Source organism: Montipora foliosa, chromosome 8 (genome assembly GCF_036669935.1).
Source record: "Montipora foliosa isolate CH-2021 chromosome 8, ASM3666993v2, whole genome shotgun sequence".
Taxonomy (NCBI): Eukaryota; Metazoa; Cnidaria; class Anthozoa; order Scleractinia; family Acroporidae; genus Montipora; species Montipora foliosa.
Genome location: NC_090876.1, coordinates 22,922,064 through 22,945,883, shown reverse-complemented (window position 1 = coordinate 22,945,883; position 23,820 = coordinate 22,922,064). Strand labels below are relative to the sequence as shown.

The window sequence follows — 23,820 nt, the reverse complement described above, 5'->3', positions numbered from 1 at the left end:
GAAAGAGAAGACCCGGCCTTTGAGATAAAGAAGAGCCTTTAGCGATTACGTAAGGTTAGAATCACTCCTAATATAGTTGGGAATTCTCCGAAGAACCCTGGAACGCTAAGGTGGTGTGTCACTACCTGCTGATAGGGGACACTCCATTGGCAACTACTGTGATATATATAGCCTAATAATAATAATAATAATAATAATAATAATACAGTCAACTCTCTCTTAACGGACACCTCTATAAGACGTACACCTGGTGCTGGCCCCGGCCTTTACTTAGTCATTTTACTATAACCGAACTCTCTATAAGACGGACAACGGTCACTTTGAAATCATCAACGGACACTTGTGACGTGCTGAATGTGACCGCAAATTACGATTTAGGGAAGAATAATTCTTGTACGTGACTCTTTTTAACACCAGACGTTTAATTGACAGCTCTTATCTTGTCGCCGGAATACATACAATACAAGTTAAAATTAAATCAGTCATTGTCCCATTCAAAAAAGAACTTGTATTGTATTGTATTGTAATCTTAAACAGGTAGGTTTCGTTCAAGTAAATGACTTAAAACAAACTTTAAACAGCCGCGTATTCACTGTGCACAGGTTCAGCATTATTATCTCAAAATTCCTGGGGTCATGTTACGTCGACTCTCTTAGACGGACAGCTGAGGCCGGTCCAGATGGTGTCCGTCTTAGAAAGAGTTGACTGTAATACAGTGGAACCTCGATTTAACGAAGTCGCTGGGGACCGCCTAACTTTGTTCGTTAAATCGAGCGTTCGTTATATCGAAAACCTCTATATAACGAAGTTGAAGGGAAACGACCAAAATGTTCGTTATATCGAGGTCATAGTTAATGATTGATTTGTAACACAGGTGACTTCTGTCACGCAATTCAACGCATTTTTTCAGTGTCACCCAGAAGTGCCGCGTTCTGAGATGCAATTCATTAATTAAGCATGGTGGCTTTCAGTAGCAATTATTTTCACTTTTTGAGCTTTTGGACCTTTTGTTTACAAAAGAACGACACTTTCTGAGTAGCGATTTAAAAATGTTACAACATGGAAGTTATACAGAAAGTTGTCCATGTAAACAAGGAAACGGGCTTTAGTGTTATTATGTTGCACTACCCACCATTTCCGGATTTCAAAGATTTAATGTTTTTGCTTTAATGTCTGTAAGTTAATTAATGTCGAAATACTATAGTGCCAATGTCTATGACATATAATAAGCCGTTGACTGAAAGATTGCTGTCTCTTTACCATAAGGATTAAAGTGCACTTAACCCCAAAATATTTTTTTCGCTAAAATGAATCTTTGCAACTGCTCGAAACGCATTGCGGCCATTTTTTCATTTTTCTAACAAATCCTGGCATTTTATAGGCTTCGAAAGTTGCGAAAATCCAAGCATCTTTTGTTCACGACCGAGTCAGAAGGGGAGTGGGTCTATTCCTGATTTGACGTCACAAACTGATTTACAAATATGCATGCAAAGTAGATTTTGACGTCAAATCAGGAATAGACCCACTCCCCTTCTGACTCGGTCGTGAACAAAAGATGCTTGGATTTTCGCAACTTTCGAAGCCTATAAAATGCCAGGATTTGTAAGAAAAATGAAAAAATGGCCGCAATGCGTTTCGAACAGTTGCAAAGATTCATTTTAGCAAAAAAAATATTTTGGGGTTAGGTGCACTTTAAAGGATTAGTTGACTGTTGATCTGTTCAGCGTTTATCTTCTGTCGCGTGTTGACATTGTAATTCGTTATATCGAGGTAGATTTTACGTTTGGGCTTCCGGATTATGTTCGTTATATCGAAGAATTCTCTATATCGAGGCTCGTTATATCGAGGTTCTATCCCATCTTTGCCCGGGACATAGAATATCGTTCGTTATATCGAAATAGAGGTTCGTTAAATCGAGGTTCCACTGTAATAATAATAATAATAATAATAATAATAACAATAATAATAATAATAATAAAAAATATTGATGATAATGATGATAATGATGATGATGATGATTATTATTAAACACTAATTTCTCTCTACGATCCACGAAAACGATGTACGTACCAATGGCTGCTAAGTCGAGTTAATCAGGAAAACCCAACTGAATTGATTGATTGGTTTTCCGGTATTATTTCACTATTTGTCATTATTTGTCATTACATGTCAGTCGCTTGATTGACTCGCGCAATTTTGGTTGCTCTTTGAAAGAGTTTATTCCGAACTACACCCGAAATCATGTGATTACAAGTATCATGCCCCAAAACCCACTGGACATAGCGTGGGATTTAACTTTTACTCAGTCTTTCATTTTTATTAAACTTAACTTCCCCCGCACCTCGGGAGAACTGAGAGATTTAGCATCAGGTTTACGTGAAACACGGACGGCAAAAGTGACCACGTGACCATGATTTTCCCGCCATTTTCTACGTTTGTCGGCTGCTGCTTGCCGTTTGTAGGTGAAAGTAGGCATTTTCGCGTTTGCCGTATACGTGAAATTTTCTTCTTGTTTTCTTCTATGTAAGAAGTTATTTGCGGAGAAAAAAATACCCCTAAACCATTTTCCGGTATGCCTAAAGAGGAAAAAGTAGGTTTCATGGTTATAAATAGTTTATAACAAACTCAGTCTTTGTGGCAATTTTTTCATGAATTCACGTTGACTTTCTGTTGACTGACAAAACAGCTTCATCGAAAATCTCAAAATTTGACGGGTAAGGATTTTCATTTTACATAGCGTCTTTTTCTACAAACAATGTTTAAAACGACTCCGAGTTTTGTTTTTGCCTTTAGTAACTAAATACTCGAGTTGCCCTGGGGTACGCGAAGTTAAAGTCTGAACATCTATTTTACGTGAAACGTGAAACGGCAAGCGACGTTTGCTGTTTCACATAAACGTGATACTAAATCTTTCTATTGTGTCTATATTTGCAGCGCTCACGGAATCAGGAAAAGTACCCGGGCGGAAACGGAAACAAACGTTACAACTTTAGATTTAACAAACTTGTTCTATCCTTTCCTGACTGAAATACTGTTTTTTGAGGAATTAAACTATCTTTAAGAAATTTTTGAGCGCTCGTTTGCTGCAGCGTGGACCCTATCTCAGGTTTTCTCAAGTTTTCTTAAGTTTCTCTCATGTTTCAAGCGTGGTCAATTTAAATGAGATCAGGGGCACCCAACGAGAATATAGTTCAAAACCAATTAAACATGGCATTGTTAAACGTATTTTAGTATTTAAACGGTAGATGTAGGCATATTTTTATCCCCTAGAAATTTTTCATCTGTTCGGATTTCCTAGCTGAAAGTCTAGTGATCCGAAAATTATAGGGATCAAAACTTACCTTTTCGAAAATTTCAGCCAGGAAAAGGCTCCCGAAAATTCTAGGTGGCCTTTTTTAGGGTAAATATCCGTTTAAAATGGGTAATTATACCATTTTGTAGATGTTTGAAAATCCTAGGAGAGGCAGGCAAGCAAGAAATTTTACAACAGATGTTCCGAAAATTCTAGTTCTCAAATCGTCTTCCGAACAGATATTTTCCCGAAAATTGCCGTTGGGTGCTCCTGTGAGATTCGGCCTTGTATGAAAGCAGTCTTAGAACTTTGACTGGCGAAATAAACCGGATGATTGCTTTGTGAAGAGAATTTTCGAAGAACAAATGTTTAGTCCAAAACAAATACCGTAAACTCCAACATAAACACGACAGACACTTTGAGCCACGTTGAGTGCTTGAGGGAACGGCGGCGATGCGTCATATCCAATGTTGTTGAAAGTCGATCTGTGGATGTGTACGTCTCCCTTGCTGGTTCGAATTAATTATTCTTTCGTTTAACATTGGTAATCAAAGAAAAGTGAATTAAATCTGAAATCCGCGTTTGTGCGATCGCTTTCAAATCACAAGTGCCACTTCCAGGCCGGCTCATTAAACTGGTGTATTTTGAAGGTATGAGAAAATGTGGGTACTTCTGGGTACTTCTCCACCAAAATATCGTTTCACCACCGATCTGCATGAGTGAATTCCATATTTGGAAAAACTCTAATCCCTAACTGTATAAATAGCTTTTTTCATGACCTGTCTTAGGGTCACTGATCACATTGTGAAACAACGCATTTTGAATTATCAAAATATGAGTAGTCTTCCCAGAGTCTTGATGAATAAATACCAGAAATTAGATACAAAGTACCGAAGCATTGACTGGCACAAATCACTCGATCGCCATTGTAATCGACAAAACCTACGAAATAATCAAGAAGAAGATCGTGTATTTCATCTTTTAATATTCCCGTTGGAACGAGGTGCCGAAAAGACGTCTGGGATACTATTCATTTCTCCTATGTGAACCTCCTCGTGCGAGCAAAAGTTTCAACTTTTCATGTCTGAGCTTGATGATGCCATTTGTATGTTCCTCCCTCAGAAGACCATAAAGAAACATCCTACTGATCGCCCTTGGATAACTAGTAGGATCAAATTGTGGATCGGTAAACGCCAATCCACATTTTCTAGACACGGAAAGGACTCAAATGCCTATCGTCATTGGAGAAACAAAGCTCAATTTGCAATAAAAACAGCAACTGTAATATGTCACGCATTACTTCGAGCATTAGTGAAGTTGAGGTTTTAAAACCTTTGCAAAAACCGTGGACGATAAGTCTTGCACAGCGTTGGATCAGAGAAGATCGTGATCAGTCAAAATTGATTTAAAACATTTATTTAGTCAAGTAGACTACTGCACGACTGATATTCGCGAGGTTTATCAGTCGTGCGCTAGTCTACTTGACTTTCATACAAAATTTTCAAGCATCAGTTAAAATAACATGGCGACAAAAACGCCGAGGAAAAATTCCAGGCCGGCAAAAGAATGGCACATTTATTTCCGAATCATCATGAAACTTCAAAGAGAAGTGAGCGGGATGATGGAAAGGCTCTGGAAAAGGTAGCTGATCGAGTAGACTAGTGGCTGAAAGTTTGGAAAACTCGAGGACGAACCGTTGCGTAAATTTAATGGGGCTGTTTCTTTTTAGTGTTTTTATTACCCTACGAACTTAAGTTCAAAGTGAATGCATGTTTTTAAAGTTATTTTCCTTTACTTTCGTGAAAATTGAGCAGTATTTTCGTCCTCGTCCGCTTGAATAGTGCGGACCTGCGTGGAAACAATCAGCGATTGAAGTTCACAAAAAAACACACTCCAGAAGATGAGCATGACGGCAATGGAGAGATATTATACAAAACACCAACCAAATGAAGATGACCCCTGCTTAAAACTTCGTTGCTATGCTCGAGAAAGGTTTTTTTTTTTCGGTAAAAACCTTTCATCTCCTCAACGATCGTTCCTCTCTTGGGTTCCAGTCCTTGCCCGACCGATCATGCAAAAGCGTGACAAACGAACTTTTCCAAGAGCTTTGCAAAATCACATCGATTTTACTCGTTCAGATCATCGGTGACCCCTATTTTTTTAATCATGAATCACTTAATTTACTTACTATCTACAAAATATGATGAAATGAAAAAATTCTCACCGTAAGAAGTTATCTTTTTTTAACATTTTCTTCCCTCGTGCCATCGAATTCTAGTAGTGGTTGCAACGGATAGAGCTTACGAAAACGCTCGTCGAGGATGAACTCTACTGTTTACCACATCCCTAGCGGCATACAATTATCTAAAAATCTCACTCCTAAAAACCTATGCACGGAAACTTTCACTCTAACAGTTTATTTTTATGATTTACGATGGATGAGCAGATGAGCCTACATCTCGCTATTATGACCGATTTCTCGAAATTAAGGCATTTTTCCACTGCCATTTTCTCCGAAACAAAGTCGGTGACCCCCATTTTTTTTTCATTTTTGGAGTAAGTACCTTATGACCTAACTCTAGGCGAGAAATGAAGAAAATCTCACCGTGGGAAGATTTTGGCGCGAACGTCCTTAAATACCCGTAAAACGGAGCACTGATGGAGAGGGAGGAGTAAAATGAGCGCACCGTCGACCTCAGGTTTGTTAGTTGAATTACTGTCACGAGTTATCGACGTTAAATATGGTTGCTTTACTTTACTTTACATTTACAACCAGTCTCTAAGGGAGGGGTACATACCAGCTTTTCTGAAATCTTCTATTGTTACACCTATCCCTAAAGTGTCTCCCCCCGGGCTTATTGAACAAGATCTAGGGCCTATATCTCTTACTTGTACCATGGCAAAAATTATGGAGGGCCTTACCTGTTCCAGACACCTATCCCACCTATCGACCCCTGTCAGTTCTCCCGTAAGGGGCATTCTGCGACAGATGCCCTTCTATATATGCCTCAAGCGATCTACGAAGTAGTTGATGGTGGTGAGGCGTCGGCTCGGATATTCTTCGCAGACTTTTCTAAGGGGTTTGATTTGATTGATCACTCAATATTGATTCAGGAACTCGCTGATTTCGAAGTTCATCCTGTTCTTTTATCTTGAATTACATCATTTTTGACATACCGGAAGCAAGCAGTTAGAATCGGAAGTACCTTGTCTAATTGGCTGACACTAAAAGGAGGAGTACCCCAAGGAACTAAATTGGGAGTGATCCTCTTTACGGTGATGACAAACAGACTGCTCTCTGACTGGCGGCTGCGCATCAAATACGTCGATGATACCAGTGCTCTCGAAATAATTCCAAAGAAATCCCTAGCTTACTTAATGTGGTGGCTTCAGACATTCATAATTTTACCATTGCTCATAATATGAGACTTAATCCAACTAAGTGTAAAGAAATGCATATTAATTTCCTAAGCAACTCTAACTCGTTAATTCAGTTGTTTTACTGCAAGAGAGTTTTTAATAAACTATTGACTACGAATAATACATTTCAATACACAATATTCATAAATGGAGGACGCGTGACCATAGTTCGAACCGAGTACATGACAACGAGACAAGTGAGGCGAGGTCTTTAAATATCCACGCGATCGTAGACGTTTTCGCTCGGAATGAAATCTCTTCCTTGTTTTGAGCTAGGCTTCTTTTGTGAAAGGATTGGCAACTAGTGCATTGTTAAAAGGGGGTATCCCTATTGTGCCCAAGTACAAGGACAGATGGGTTGCACAGGTGCTCAGTGGTGCGATTTTGTTGTTTACACCAAAAAAGGAATGTCCATTGAAAGGACAAGATTCGATAAAGATTACTGGTTGAAGCTAATGCAGAAACCGCACTCATTTCTTTACACACTTCATTGGGTATGCTACAGCAGAATTTGCACCATCATGCCCTGCCACTGTAATCAAGTCATAGCATGTAAAAAAAATTGATTCATCCCACTCAGTCTCTCCTTAGATGATTAGCATTCACGAGATCAGTTATATCTGTACAAACACTTGGCAGCAGAGTAAAAAAATAAGAATCACTCTGTCATAGGTAATAGGCCATTTTCGAAATATTTAATATTCAGCTTGATATAGTGAGGCAGTGAGGACAAAAACAATAGAAACACTTTGGAATGAATGTGAAAAATATTTACATCTCATCCACTTTCCTTTGTCTTTGTCTTGAGAACCTCTCTCTCAAGCTGAATTTTAATATATCGAAAAATGCCTATTAACTGTTTTCACTATTAAGCAATAAAAATAAGCTCAATCACGACCGTAATACCAAGATCCAGTTTCACAATTATATTCTTCTTCTCTATCGGTACTCTGATATGACTGGGTCTTGAAGATTACAAAGAAAAGCACAAACGTTCTACATTTGATTAATAATTCCAAAGAACTCCAACGAGATTACGGTATCCCATATGTGAAAGTTCTTAATCTTATTTATAGCAAATTCCACGTGTATTCTAAGTCATGCAACTTCCTGGGTTTTTACCACTTCCTCAGGTTACAATTGCTTTGAGCTTCCAAGAAATAGTGGAATATTAAGAGAGACACCCAACGGTAATTCGTCACTGATGGTAAAACCTTTGTCTGCCATTAGTGGATCTCTATCGTCAAATGGAGAGTCAAAAATTCCACATCGTTCCACCATTTCTCTGTCGGAAATGCGTTCGGAGTACAATTGACTGACGAATGGCACCTGAAGGTGAAATGCCCAGTAGTCATTTTAAAGTGGTGTGATTTTTGTACTAGCTGAAGAGCACACTATTATTGAGAACCTGGGAACGAGGTTGAATCCGTACCTTGCTCAGTTCGCATTTTTGAGCACCAAAATAGAATTTTCTGGTCTATTGTTTCCTACCAAGAGAAAATGAGGGGACAGAGAGGGAGGCTCTCGGTCCAGCCCTTGGGATATGTCGTGTCCACGAAAGTTATTTTTAGACGAGCGAAAGTCTCTGTTCTAGCGGAAGTCTGTCTTCCGAGACGTCCGCGTGTATTTTGAAAAGACATGATGAATATAAATATTTATCAGCCTTCCACGTGCGCCTCCATTTTCTCATTTCACTAAGAACTTGAGAGCGAGGCAAGACTGCATGCGGACGTCTCGGAAGACAGATTTCCACTAGAACAAAGACTTCCGCTCGTCTAAAAATAACTTTCGTGGACATGACATATCCCGGCTAACGTCCTGAGCCTCCCTCTCTGTCCCCTCATTTTCTCTTGTTTCTACCGAAAGTCGTATATTTTTCGGTCTCCCATCCAAATACTAACTCCGCCGAACAGGGATCACCTTCAGTGAACTTTTGTCGTGAAAAGCTGTCAGACGCTCAAAATGCACACTTAAGGGCGTGGTTAAAAAAGAAGTTGTCAGGGAACTTGAAAATAATTAACATGTCAGCCTTGAAGCCATTGTTTCTCGATTCAGTTTTATTTTCTTGAATCTTTCCGGGTTTAGTATTTTAATAGTAGCCACGTGTCTTCTCAGGGGGCTATTTATCTAAGACATCTACCATGGCACTGTAATGATACACGGTACCAAAACAATATCGTGTACTGTTAGGGCTACATATTACGCAACTGATAACTTGAATCTCCTGGAATACAAAACGCAACTCAGTTGCCAATTATGGAATAGAGCGCTGTGTTACTGCACTACCACATACGCAATGCGTGCCTATTTTTCTTTGTCCACTGTCATCTTCAGAGTGGTTCTCAATAAAGTAACCGATGCTTATCAAAGAATTATTATTTTGACTTGTATCGCTTTCAATAGTTGCGTCCATTTCAATTACATTTGAGTTTCATTCAGTTCGAAACGGGGAACCACCCGTTTCGAAGCTGACACTCGACATCTTTTAGGGTAATCATATCAAGACAAAATTTGGCCAGGATGTTAAGTACTCATCATAGATTTCTCACATCACATTTTCAAAATAACGTTACCATGGCAACTATATAAGGCATCTCTTTGAGCCTTAAAATCATGATATATTGTCTTTAAAAAAAATGGGACGGTAAAATTTTCCCATTCAGCGTTACCAGATAATGTTAGAAATGTTTTCTAAAATATTTAAAATTCTTCAAAATCTGTGGGTCAGAAAAATGAGTTTTTTGAAATGTGTCTATTTTTTTTTTTTTTTTCACCAACGGAATTTCTTTTAAATTTGAAAAACAAACGGTTTAAATTAATCTAAGCTAGCATGCAAAAAAAATAAAAGAAATTCACCGTCCGGAAGCAAAGATATAAACGAGTAAAGTTGCAAAATTAGGAAAAATGAGGGCTTACAAGATCGGCATTTACGAATGCGTCACCCGATCATTCGAGTGCACGCGCGAGTGAAGCTACAGGTCACCACAAACGAATTAAAGTGACCATTAAACCGTGTGTGTACAATTTTCGTAGTTTTCATGAATAGGAGATGTCTATTTATATTCTATATGTATAAGAATCAGAAGAAAGGTGAGCGAAATTAGCGGTATTTGGTGCCCCTACGGGTCCGAGTAATAATAATTTATTTACAATCACTTCACAACAAAAAATGTATGCTTTAAAAAGGTACAAATGAATCTCAAAATCTGGTGATCAATCAGTCTCTAACGGACGTTTATAAAACGGTTTGACTTAGCCTTACTCAACAATAAGCTTAATTTGAAAAGAAAAGTCTTCTCGAAATTAATCCAATTTAATGAAAAGCAGATTTACATATCAGCTCGATCCGTTTATCGAACTTACTAAGATTGGAGTAAAAAATAACTCCAGAGTTCAAAGGGCTTGAGGTTAGCGCTAGTAGCTTGCAGACACTCCAGGGAGGGAGCACGACGATGCTTGGCGTAGAAGACTAGGATCCTTGTTTTTAATTATTTTACTGCAATTTGTTATGGATGCAGCATCCAGTCAGAGACACTACTGATGTAAGCCCCCAGCTTGAGTTTGGTTTTATCAACTGGTCGCCAGCATCAGAAGTCTTAAGAATTAATACATGATATATCAGTGAAAAGTAATAATTCAACTTTTCTCTGCTTGCAATTCATTTGAGAAAAAAAATACGTATTTGGTTTTTCAGGATTATCAAAATATTTCCTAATTTGTTAGAAACAAAACTTAAGACCACTTCAAATCACTCACAAATCACAAATCCTTTAATTGGATACATTATTACTTCGCAGGTCTTTGAGATAAAAAATCAATATTTAATACTTCGTTTTTTTCGATTTTTTCAAGATGCGCGTTCAACTCTTAAATCCATAGATCATTTGAAACTACTTTGCTACACCGTACATCAACTGTCTAATAATCAGGGAAATACTTTCTTTTTTCGGCATTAACTGTGTGAGTAACTACTACTACCAGCTGCTTGTTAACAACTCTTAAGACACCGACAAAACTACTAACACAAACTACTCATTAGCAAGAGTCAGATTTTTGCAACTCGTGGAGAAAAATTTGTGCCGAGCCGTACTTGTGTTGATTTCTGTGTTTCTGCCATCCTCATAGACATCAAATGTCAAGTTGAAGGGAAAACACTTGTCCATTTCACTTCTTGAGAGGTTTCCTGTGCAGAAAATACAGCAAATATAAGTCAAATATGGCTTTCATATATTAACTCTTGTCAGAAAAGGTTAGTCTTACAAAACGAAAATGGATATATCCGTGGAAAGTCATAAACTAGGTCTTTGAGTTCTGCTCTCTTCTGTCACTCGAGATGCGATGACTTTGTTATTGGCTTACATACATATTAACAAATATAAAACTTCGTTTTAGCTCGAATTTTAGAGGAGCAAAAAATAGGCTTGTATCTCCGAGAAACAAATAAAATCCTAAAATAAAAATGAACCATGATATGCATAAACTACAAATAGTTTTTAATTTATGATACAAGTAATTAATTAACGTAGTGTGTATTTAGTATGCAATGATAGACTACGTGTTCAAGATCCACTTTTCGGTTTCTGGGCCAATGCATATATTCACACCAAAATTTCGAACGAGGAAATTTCAGGTCTGTTTACTGTTTGTATCTTGAAACTAAAAAGATTTGATGCACAAGGCCTTAAAAACGCCTAGTTGTCATCCCCCTCTTAACAATCGTCCGTCGTAAAATGGTGTGTCCCCATCTCCTTTCCTTAAAGAAAACAAGGGCTCGTTTTTTTCCACATTTCATTTTAGTGTGCTATCAACTAGTCCATACTGCCACTGTTATCTGCTATGGGATAAGTGGAAGAAATTTCATCATGCTCAGCCTCTTAGCTACCTACCTTAAAAACACTTTTGTTTTACAAGGCACAAAAGTTGCGTGGTTACTCGTAACGCCTGACGTGCCATTTCTTCTGTGTAAACGTCGTTTGGAATGCGAGGAAATTCCATTTGGTCTGGATAACGCATGCGTGTCGAGTCTCCCAAATTCCTCTCAAGATCTTGAGATAAAGTTGTCAACTCCGAGTCGTCAATCATCAGAGAATTTTGTACAAGATTGTGAACATTCGTCTTTGAAGCATTCCTGCTATATTGAGCGGCTTTCAGACCTTTCTCAGCAGCCTGATCAAAAAGTTAGGCATCGGAAAGTTATTGATAAATCACTGAATTATCGCGGGAGCACTGAAGAGAATCCACCAGCTATGTTTCATTAAGTCATTTAAGCAAAAGTGCTCTGTTCTCTTCAGCAACTGAAACAACAACTTCCGCATTCTGCTCTCGGGGTTACCGGGCTTTCTTGCCATATAACAGTACCGTGATTACTTTTTCGCTAAATTTGGTCTTTGCAGTTCACATATTTTTTTCATAGGCTCATTTAATTTTAATTTCTTTAGTATGCGTACAGTTAATTTTACAACTATGGATACCCTGTCTAAAGAGTAACGCCTGCGTGGGTGACGAAATATACTGCCCCCTCTACACGGTCTCATTTTTGCTCCTTAGATCTTACGTAGTGCTACGTAATGCTCTGAAGAAGCACTCTGTAATCAAATCGACCCCTACCCCATGACTTTAGAAGGCCAGGAAAGGCATGAAAATTACCGTCGCTTAACAAATGCAATAGTGGGTCGCATCCGAAAACAAAGAGCAGAAAGGTCAGTAACCAGAGGGCTAACAACGGAAGTCCTCTTTTAGATTACAAATTTGAAACAAGTTACGTGAGCACAAGGAAAGGGTCCATTCTGCTCTTCGCATACCTACCAAAGTACAGTTGTGCACTCACCTGGTGGCATTTAAAACAGGCCCATTCAAAAGATGGCTTTCCAGAACTGATGTCGTTGTCCACAGCTTCCAGATCGGCATAAGCTTGTCTCAGCCAGCGCTTTGCCTCTCCTGGTTGAGGATTCATCGTGCTGAAGCTAGGAGGAACCTGCCATGTGCTTCCTCCATTGTCCGATGATCCATAACGCTGGTGGTAACTATCTTGATACTCTCGGCGTCGAGATGTGTACTGTTTTGCACGAGCTCCCCAGAAACCACAGAATTCGCGATAGGAACAGCTGCCCGATGGTTGCTCGTCACATACATCAATGCCTTCTTTCTCCAATCTTGCAATTTCGTTCATTATGTGTTGAAAGACGTCCGTACAGAACCTCTCGTTTCCTGGATTCCGGTCTGGATGCCACTGCAGAATTAGCCTTTTGATGACTTTCCTTTTCTGATCTTCAGGAAGCCTCCACGCCTCTCCCAGTGTCTTCGAAATCTTAAAAACCGCTTCTTTTTCCATTCCTCCTTGCGAGCTCCCGTTTTGTTCTGATGGGACAATGGCAGTCGACACAATGTCTTGAAGGCGATAAAACTTGTACAAAACAGTAGCCGGGACGAGTTTTGGCCCTCCATCGTCCCAAATGTTGATCTTGTAACACTTCTGTAAAAGGGTTGAATCATTATTTAGAACTTCTTCGATGATTACAGCGTAGATGAATGTAGCTTCTCCCTCCTCGTGATCGAGACCTGGATCTTCTAGTTCGTATCCAACATATTCACCGGGTGTAAAGAATTCAAAGGCCGGATTGAGAAGGTGATGCTCTGCAAATGGAATGTAACTCCCTGGCAAAGGAAGCAGGTCACTTCCTTCTTTACCATAGGAGTCATCTGGTCGTATCCTATTCTTATCTAGAAAAGAACCAATATTTTCTGGCTTGATGCATAGCATTCTAGGAATAAACATAGCTGTTTCTCGAAGCAGTCCTTGACAAGCTTCTGCTATGACTTGTGATATTGTAAGAGCAATTTCATCCTTGGTCTCCTCATCTTTTGTAGCATTAACGTATATATTCCAAACCTCTCGTTCGGAATTGCAAATCTTTTGCAAAAAGTAGGATACTTCAGCTTCACTTCCTAAAATTGGGTTTCCTTTATAAACCAGATGAGTAACGACTTTGTTCATTCCATAGACCTGGATATTTTGCAGTCGGCTCTTGACAGAGGCAACCAGTTGCTCGTTTACCTTTTCATTGTGTTCGTGACTTGCATGACGAATGAGCCTGGCTACTCCTCGATGGAATTTTTCAGACTGAAGTTGGATCTTCAGTGACCTGGCAGCTCCGACGTCAAAACTCTCTGAGCCGTGTCCTTTGTTAACAAATGCCTCTTCGACGACACTAGACAACATCATAGGCTGCAGAGCTTTTGGAATACTAATTACAAGGTCTTTGTAATTTCCAGAGATGCAACGGACACTCACCCTCTTTAGATCTAGGACAAACAGTTCATGAAAGCTTGCAATTCGGTCATGATAATGTGGAGCGTCATCAAAGAGAAGGCTTTTCGCTTCCCTTAAAACGACTGGTAATGGACTATCCTCGCAGGAGTAATCAAACTGATAAATGGCTGGCAAGTACAATGAAGAAAAGTGGTCTTCTGAGTTATCTTTCAAGGCTTCAAAAAATCCCTTTAGTGCTTTGACAGCGCTGGCTTTCTCGTTTGGTTCTAGTGCGTTTGTTGTACATTTCCCTTGTAGCATTTCCAACACCATAGCATAGTGGAATGGTCTCACTGATGGAGAACAGCCCAGATATTGAAACAGTTTCTTAAACTTGATAAATTCGCCCGGCATCCCGTAAAGAAATGGGACGACTTCAGATTCCTTGCGCAATGCAATTACAACTTGCCTTGGCTTTACGAAACGTTCACCTTGTTCGACCAAAAGGCACGGGATATTCGTCAGTCGTTCCTTTGTGACAGTGCTTGAAAAGGAGTTTTCCTGCAGAAATTTGTATATCTTTCCCATGACGGCCTCCCTCGTGGAAATGTCATCACGAGGCAAATCTCTTTCATTTTCTTTCGCTTGGCAAAAGCATACATTTTCGCAATGGAAAGTCACCATGTCCACTGTTGGCTCCGTGATCACTTGAAGGTGGACAAGTATTTCGTGGCAGTAATCTTCAAAATTTTCCGAACTAAGGCTGGAAATCTCCTGGTCATACTGATACATCGAAGGATTTGCCCATTTTGGTAGAAGGGCAGCCACCGTCCAAACGATTTCGGCATGTTTGTCTAATACGGACCCTTTGAATGAAATGTATGGCAGCTTACCACTGTCTCCACTCTCGCCAAACTGTCGGTGGATGTTTTGAAGTTCAGGCGTCACTGGGTTTGGAGCCACAAACTTGATATCACAAACATCTTCAAGAAGACCTTCGTCAAGACAGTTTTCTCGAAGGAACAGGTGAGTGACAAGGACTTTAGATTTCTTGTCTGTGATCTCAGTGCGCAATTGTGCACCCTCACGAGCTACATCCGAAGCAAACCTCTTGACATGATCACAGGAAACTTCATGGATCAGTCCAATGGCTTTCAAAAAGTCTAGCCAATCTGGAGAGCTGAATTGCTCTAAGGGAAAATAGTCCACACTAAGCATTGTTTTGAAAACTGTGTTGTTGGGATCGAAGAAAAAGGATGCTTTCTTCAGGGTGCCATTGGTGCAGGGCAGAATTGCCGTGTTGCTTAAGCAGTACAAAAGCCTCTGTTTTTGACCTTCATCTACAGGCTTTGTTGGGTTTTCTCGTATGAACTCTCGCATACACTCGAGATGGACCAACCTCTCATCATCGGAGAATATGTGGAAGTACTTTAAAATAAACTTGCAATAGATGTCCGCCACCGTCACTGCTTCCAATTCAAGGAATTTAAACAGTGGGGTCAATCTATAATGACCTTTCAAAAACACCACCTCGATTTGCTTTTCCAAAACCTGCATTCCGTTTTGAGGGATATCCACTGGCACCCTACATGCTCTCTGGTTGTTCAGACTGACAAGTCTTCCATCGCGTGTTTCATAAAAAGGGAGCAGTTTCAGAGTGTCCTTGTCGTTTGCCTTTAGATAACTGGTTCTCTCGCTAAAATAACGCAAAATTATCTTACATTCATAAGGCTTTAGTTTCCCCTCAAGTGAGTGTGGATTTCCTGTCATCTTCTGTTGAAACGATTTTAAAAGAGACGCTGGTGTTTCAAGAGAGCCTACAAGTGTGCGGGCAAGACACCTCGTATCCATAAACATATGAACAACAGAACCTGTTGATGTTGTCATGTTAGGGTAATTCACTTCAGGCAAACCTAGAATTCTCAAAGCCTCTACAAGATGGGGAATTGAGGCACCGCTTTGGAAATCAAGGACAGACTCTGCCAGGCGTAAGGGCGCGAGGAAATGTTGCGTTGTCACACTAGAAAAGCTTTTATTGTGTTTCTGAGTTGAACGAATCGTCTCAGTGCAAGGAAGAATACTCCAGTTATTTAGGGGCTTCAGTTTGTCACGTATAATTTTCATTTTCTCTTCTTCGCTCGTCCTTGCTGCCTCTATACGTCTGGTTTGCTCATCACGACTAACTTGTGATTCTCTAATGGCTTTTACTTGCTTTATTTCTCTGTCTCTTAATTCCTCAAGTACATTATCAATATTTTCGTAAAGGAAGTTCCAAACTGTGCTAAGCCAGTCTGAATTTGGAATGGCTCTCTGACCAGGACACCACCTCAAGTACCCTTCACTATTGAAATACACTTTTGAGAGTGTTCGCTCTAGGTTAGCTGCAAAACTGTTCACATCAAACTGCTTGAACACAGGTGCGCTTGCACTCTCCAAATCACTAAAGATGTGCATTCTAATGTGGTGATGGACAAACATTTCTTTACATTCCGGAAGGGTGGAATAGTGAGGAGAAAGGAACTTAGGATCACCAACGCTAAAAGTGCGAAGGCAGTTGTCTTCTGTTAAAAGCAAGGGAAGTCCTGGGAGGCTTGTCAGGAACTCTTTATCTTCTTTGCAGTACTGGAGGACTAGTTCGACAACTGAAGCATTACTGAATGGTGTCTCAGTGACATCCGCAGGCATTGGTCCAATTTTGCATAGAGAGTCTTCATGCTGAAAGGACTTGAAAAATTCTAGCACAGCAGCTGGGGAAATACAGGAAGGGCTTACATCAGATTGCTCCAGTGATGCGCAAATTGACATGGAAAATGCCACAAGGTTAAAGCCTGTTTGAAGCAAAACCTGCTGAAAATGAACGTTTTTCTCAGAGCTAAGACAAAGATTATTGAAAAATGCTTTATCTTCTCCTTTCCCCGTGGGAGGCAGCCACGTCAGTTGAACTTCAGCTGATACTTGATGCCGTAACACTGGAAGCAGTCGCAATCTTTTGCGGTCCATTTCTTGATAAACAGACTTTGCCAGAATCGTCCAATATGGATTTCCTTTGACCACGGGTGGAAAATGCTCCTCATAGGCTTTGACGGCCGAAGCAAAGGTGTTGCTACCAGGAGTAGTGTGATCTGCATTCTGTGGCACAGGCAAATGATGAAATCTCCTTATCTCATCTAAAAGTGTTAGGTAACATGATGCTATCACGTCTGTGACCAAAGCGTTGTTCCAGTCGCTCCGATAGTCGTCAGTTGTGTTTGTCCACAAATTTCGCCGGGCCTCGTGGTCTAAAGCAAAGTGACCATTTATATGGACTGGAAGGTCAGTTTCTATGGGAAGTGGAAGGAAGCAGTAAGCTTTCCCAGCTCGCTCTTTTGTCTCCGAATGAGACCGATCTCTTGGCTTCTTTTCTAATAGACAAGCAACACCACCTAGAGGCAGCATACTCAAATCGTGGTTTTTGAAGGCATCGATGATGCTCTGTTTTACGTTTTTCTCAAAGCCAATTTGCTGGACAATGAACCACTTCTCCTCGTACCCTGTGCTGTCTCGTAAGTGGAGAACGTAGGAACACTTCTTTACTTCGGCATTTATAGGTAGCACTCCATTTTTTCCTCTTGATTTCCCACACTCCTTGACGTACGTGGCAAACTGTCGTCTTTTTGCTAAATCTTCATCTGACATTTGAGCCTCAACGAAATACGAATTGGAAATGTCCCCATTCTGGTCGACGTCACTCACTGTGATCTTTCTTACACTGTTGACAAACAGAAGGGCTTCAAAAAGTTTCCCTTTCAATCCTTCCATCATCATTTCAACTGACTCCAGTGTAACTGGTTTCCCAGATATTTCCGATTCTTTTGCCATATCAGTAGTTCTTAGTGGAAATCGAAACATGGTAGAGTTTTGAATCGGGTAATGCTCCTCCAAGTAACCTGAGAACACATCGGGGAAAATGCGTTTTAACTTTGCTGTTACCGTGAATTTTCGTCCAGGTGCTTGCGGAGTTGCCCCAGGGACATATTTGCAATGTGGGTCAAACACACACAACACGTCGCCAATCGCTGGCCCACTAGAAATGAAGGATGGCACATCAGTCAAATGGAACACAGCATTGAATCCCACGCCATACTGTCCAGTTTTGTTCGGGTCATCTCCCTTGCTACCTTCACCAAGGCTCTGTATTCCTGCAATGTCGGCTTCAGTAAATGGCTTGTTATTGTACACACACAATGCGGGTCCCTGAAGAGCTTTCCAAGAATCTTCGAAAACGCGTTCATCACAATGTCGCCTAGGATCTTTGATGAAACATATCTCTGTTGCCTCCGCATCATCTGCATTCTGAAGAAGCTCCTTTAAGATTTCCTTTTCACATGGGTATGCTGAGAGAATTCGCTGCAAGCGATTTGTCAGTTCCTCCGTTTGTCCAAAGGGAATTCCAACTACAAAACGTTCAAGTACCTCTTCTCGTCGTGTCTTAACACCTAGTGCGATACTGGTTGGGAAAGGAATCATTTCGTTCGCATATTTTGTATCAATTTCGGCAAGTAGCCAAGGGCAGTTATTTAGACAAAGGTCACTTGCTGGTCGCATCACACCTTGGGAATCTGGGAGGAAAATCAGTTTGTTACTTTCTTTAACGTCACAGGAGTCTTCATAAGATTCCGTCATACATTTAGCCAGCTCACCAGCAAGATGTATGGCAACTTGAAGGGTTTTGCTGTCTACCTCAGTTCCTTCAAAATTGCTCTTTATTAGTTCCAAAGACGCCATGAAGTCTTTCTTCTCAAAGGTTTCTTTAACCCCAAACATCATCATCAAATTGTGAAATTCTCCAGCAATTTCCCGAGGCAGCCTGTACAAATAAGGTTGGCAGTCAACGGCCAAATCGAAGGCCACGTGATCGGTATCAACAAATTCTCCTCCAATGAAAATGTACCTATTTTCTTTAAGAAGTATTTTCATTTCCTCTTCTCCAAATTCCCTGTTATCAAGAGCAGTCTGGAGATAGTGGTAACTTTCCGAGCAAATCCTTTTTAATTCCTCAAGCTCTGAGTATTCCAGCCTACAAGTGTTAGTGGCTGATGCAAAATGAAGCTGGGTTAGAACATGCTCGATGGTGACGTGTTTTTTGTCCAAACCCAAGAAGGTTGTGACTTCTGAAGACATAGAAAAATTTACCACAGGCTCAGAGCAACAAACTAAATACTTCTGAGAATAAGGAAAGGCTTCTTTGGGTGATATCATTGGCTCGTGTTTCTCAAGTCTATCATCTCCTTTCCAAGGAAGAGGAAATTCCCTTGGCTTCTTAACAACTGGGAGGAATTTAGCATGTACGAGTCTTTTCTGGATTCCTCCTGAAGGGGAGTTTTCTCCGCCTTTGATTAGCTTCCTTGCTAACAGGTCTAACATGGCTTTAGTACGCTTTTGTGCTGCCTCGCTACTTTCTTGGTTTAAAGTGCTGATACTTTCCGCCCTTTCTCCAATTACATTCCATGGGAGATCATTTGCCATCATTCCAAGTTCCTCAAGCTTTGCAAGTCGCTGGGAACTTAAAAATGTTTCCTTCGTGCCCCAAGGAAACCTTTGATCTTTATTGCGAAAAAGCTGGGCTGAGTCTTTGTAAGGGTTGATTAGTTCTTTCGGACATTTGAGGGTGTGACCATTTGGTGAGGTTGGAATACAAGCACAATTCCGTAGTTGTTTATCAAACGTCCCATTCTTATCGTCCAAGGCATACAAAATTAACTTATTTCTCAACTCGGGGGGTATAATGGGAATGTTAGGGAACACTAGGTCGTAGAAGAACCTGTCCTTCTCATATAGCTTCGACTGTATTTTCTCCATAAGGCCGTACCTAAAGAATGATTGAAATACATCAAGTGGCAGATCAGTAGCCGCCTTATTCCCTTTTACTAGCATCCGGAAAACGTCAAAGGATGTATCACCAATTTGTGGGTCCTGGCGGAACTTTGGCTCTAGAAAGACTACCTGACTTATGTCCAACCATCTCTTCCCATCAGAAAACAGGAAACGATTCCCATCGGAAACTTCCTGGTAGAAAGAACGAGCAAGAGGCTCGTAATTTGGCTTCACATCAAACGCCTTGGGCCAAAGTAAGGAAAAGGGCGACATCTCTGTATTCAACTTTAGGTCTTCAAGAAGATCTAGATAGGCTGCACAAGCAGAATCTTTCAACAAGACGCTGTTCCAGTTATTTTCAGTGCAAGCTTTGTCGTCCTCGGTTCTCTCCTTCAAATGGCGTCTGTTGGAGGCCACTGCAAACGCTCCATTAACGTGTACAGGCAGCCCACTATTAATTGGTAGTGGAAGGTAACAAAACACAGTTCCCCTGTGAGGTAACGGAACTACTTTCTGACACTCCTTAGATATCAACTGGACGGCTACCCCGGCTGACGGAAGCAAACCTTTGTAATTTTCTGAAAACTGCATGGCTTGCCCTTTCCCCATTGAAGATGCAATCAGCCATTTTTCATTTTTTAAATGGTCTTTTTCCCCCAAGAAACCGCTTCCATGTTCTGTCAAGGTGCTTTTCATTTCGATAGCAAATGATGAACTGAGCAAGTTATTTTTACTTTGGTTTGTTGTCACCACACGCTCCGCAATTTCAGTTGATGCTTTTAGAAAATTACATTGTTTTAAGAGGTTCTGGTCGTCTTTGCAAAGGTTCTTTGAGGTTTCTGGAAGAGTGACTGGAATAGGTAATTCTCTTAGGACGCCAACTTGGGACAGAGTCTTCTTTACCTCAAAGATCAATTGTGGTGACGTCTGCTCATTCGAATTTTTAGCCAAATGAAAGATGCGAACTCTTAGTACATTCTGTGTAAAAAGGAGCAGGGTTTTGGCTCCTCGAACAAAGATTTCAAGAAGGCCTCGCATTTGTGTGCTGTCATAAGCCTCTTGCTTAATTTCACTTCTTAGAGCTTGGTCTGTCGTTCTTAGAGGGAGACGAAACAGTGTCCCTGGGAAAGAGTTGTCTTGCTTGTTCAGATGAAGATCGCAGCCAAAAATGCCATTGAATGGTTTAAACTGGTTTCTGAAAGTTCGTAATCTGTCGGGGTTCTTGTTTATGTCAATCTTGATTCCAGGTTTGCTCTTATTTCTGATTACCTTCCCCAGATGAAACGTGTTGGGATCAAATATCACAAAATAATTTCTGCTCAGGAACATCGGAACATCAGTCAAGTTATAAACGGCATTGAAACCGAGTCCAAACTTTCCAATTTTTTCAGTGCGAAGTTCTTTTGTGCCACCATTCAACATTGTAATGTTTTGAAAATCCTCGTCTCTAAACTCGGCGTCATTGAAAACCCATAAAGCAGGACCTTGACATTCCTTCATTCCCTCGTCAATCAGACGAGTTAGGGCCCCTTCGTTTGCTCTTTCATCGTACAGGAAACTGACTTCTGTTGCACCAGCATCGTCTGCATTTTGAATAAGCTCTTTTGGAACTGCGAAACCATCCGAGTAGTCTTCGAGAAGTCGACTTAGTCGACGGGTTAGGGGCTCTTCTTGTCCAAATTCATCCCCAATTTCGTCAGGTTCTAGAATACAATTAGTCCTAGAGCGGACCTGAAGGAGTTCTGCTGTACTGCTGGGAACGTTTGGATGAACGTACGAGTACTTCATGCCCACTTCATCATCGAGTGTTTCCAACCATTCATGTTCACAGTACATGCATTCTTCGACTGGTACAAGTTTGACGCTGGAAACCCCTTCAAGAAATATTGGAATGAGAACTTTTTCTTGAAGTTCATCTGGTAGTCGCTCACCAACGTTTGGTTTGATCTCATTCAGGATGTCCACTGCCATCTGCAAATCTCTTTTCACCTCTTCCTCTCCAAAGCTCCATTCTTTATCATACTTTTGTTTGATCATTTCAAGTACTTGGAGCAAAAGTGAGGTATCACTCCTTTCCCGCATTCCAAACTTCGAGAACAAGTTCGAAAAATGCTTCACTTCTGATGGAAGATATGAGATGTAAGGTGTTAGGTCAATAAGAGGCTTTTCTGCCAGTACAGCTTTAGGTGAAGAGAAGCCGTCCCCAGTCCAAATCCAGCAGAAATTTTCATCTCCTTGCAAGGCCTCTTTGTCATAAGAGCTAATCGTAGCATTATTTAAAAAAGAGTAGATGTCCTCCGTAATGGTCATATAATAAGGTTTTTCCTGTTGAGTATAACAATGGGTTACGACCTTCAAATTCTCTACAACATCTGAGACATCGGGCATCCTGTCTAGGTCTAGACATTTCGCCAACTCACAAGAGGAATCTACGTGAACAATCGGCGTTACCGCCCCAATGAGGTTCACCTTATCTGCGCAGAAAACCTCTCTGGGTTTGAAGAAATGGATTTCTTCGTCACTTTCTCCCCTGAACGTAAGGCTTCTTGGAAAACCCTGGGGTTTTTGCCTTTGTCCGGGCACCCAAGGAATGTCCTTCAAAAGTGGTCCAAAAGATTTTTCAAGGTTCTTTGGGCTTCCGCCCAAGAACTGCATGATCGCTTTTGCCTTTTTCTCTGCTGTCGTTTTATCAGACATGCCTGCAATCTTTCTTGCACTTTGGTGAAGGTCCTGTGCGGTAATTTTGTCCTTGCCTTTCAAACCAAGTTTTCCCAGAACTACTAAGGCTGCAGGATCAGTATATTGCTTTCCTGTAGGGAAAACATCTTCATTAGCGAAAATGTCACAAAGAAATTCGTCTCTCGGATTGAAGACTTCCACTGCTTTGACTCGCCCATGGAGCGTTGACACAAATGGCAAAGACGCCATCTCCACTTCAAATCGATGATCTGATTTTGCGTATACTGGATATCTTTCAAGTACAAAAGTCATGAGGTGGTCGATTTCTTCGTCAGAATAAGCTCTCCTTTTAACATCAGGAAATAATTCTTCTAAGAGGAAATCCGTCTCTGTCGGAATTCTTATCTGTAGTAACTGAGCCAACCTCTTAGCGTCTTCTTGTCTGACGTCTAGAAACTCTCTTCGGAAGTCTAGTGGAAAGGAGCTTTGCGGTGCAGCGCTTAAACCACTTTGCTTTGAAACAAATGATTTGGAGAGCGTTTCGAACAGTGGTAGGCGACAAAGAAGGTTTGCTTCGTTTGCCTCTAACGGTGGCATCAAGGATACAAAATTCCTCAAGGAACGCTTCCCCTCGTTTGATAAATAATGCATATCAATTTTATCTGCTGAAAGGTAACCCGCCGACAGAGCTTTTAAGACACCCTGAGGTGATGGTGCCTGAACAAAACTGTGGGTAATTGCAGGATGTTGCCCTAGGAAAACAGGAAGCTCTTGAATCACAATCAATCCAAGCTCTTTCAAGACGTCGGTGAGACTTTCATCAAGGCTTGTACCATGAAGGCCTCTCACAACTATGCGAGACGGCAGTTTAAGCCTTGCTAATTTAATTGGTAACTTTGACATGTCAATAGGTATCAATGGGATTCCTTGAAATCTACACAGCTCTTCTCTTGTGGCAAAATTGTTCCGAAGATAGGTCCACACCAGCTCAAGCCACTTCTTCGGAGGATGGTTATGAGTGGCTACACCAGGGTACCATTTTACTATCTCACCTTCTGACCAATCGCGTGGTAACGATTTTTGAAGAACAGTGATAACATCATCTTGGTGAAGCTGTTTCAACTGAGTTCCTCCTAATAGCGATAAAACAGAACTTATTAAACTCCTTGTGACACCCCGACTAGGACCTTTGGAATGGGTGGGTATTGCTCGAACATCACTCCGGCCTCCTATTTCAGGCGTTTTTCCTATTTTTAGGGATCTTAATCGACAACGTCAACGAAAATACCATGTAAAAATGTAGAGTAACTTAGTATGTATTCAGTGA

The 23,820-nt window shown here is 40.7% G+C and overlaps 1 protein-coding gene across 1 annotated transcript in view; it reads right to left on the bottom strand.

Annotated features, from left to right (window-relative positions):
- Positions 1-8,608: 8,608 nt before the first annotated feature.
- The window catches only part of LOC138012748 (sacsin-like), a 46,137-nt gene continuing 30,925 nt past the window's right edge, over positions 8,609-23,820 (bottom strand). The window contains exons 8-10 of the mRNA XM_068859626.1: positions 12,540-23,626; positions 11,599-11,878; positions 8,609-10,895 (exon numbers count right to left, since the gene is read on the bottom strand). Of these exons, the coding sequence (XP_068715727.1) occupies positions 11,600-11,878; positions 12,540-23,626 (11,366 nt within the window). The 3' untranslated portion in view covers positions 8,609-10,895; position 11,599. The remainder of the gene's footprint in view (positions 10,896-11,598; positions 11,879-12,539; positions 23,627-23,820) is intronic.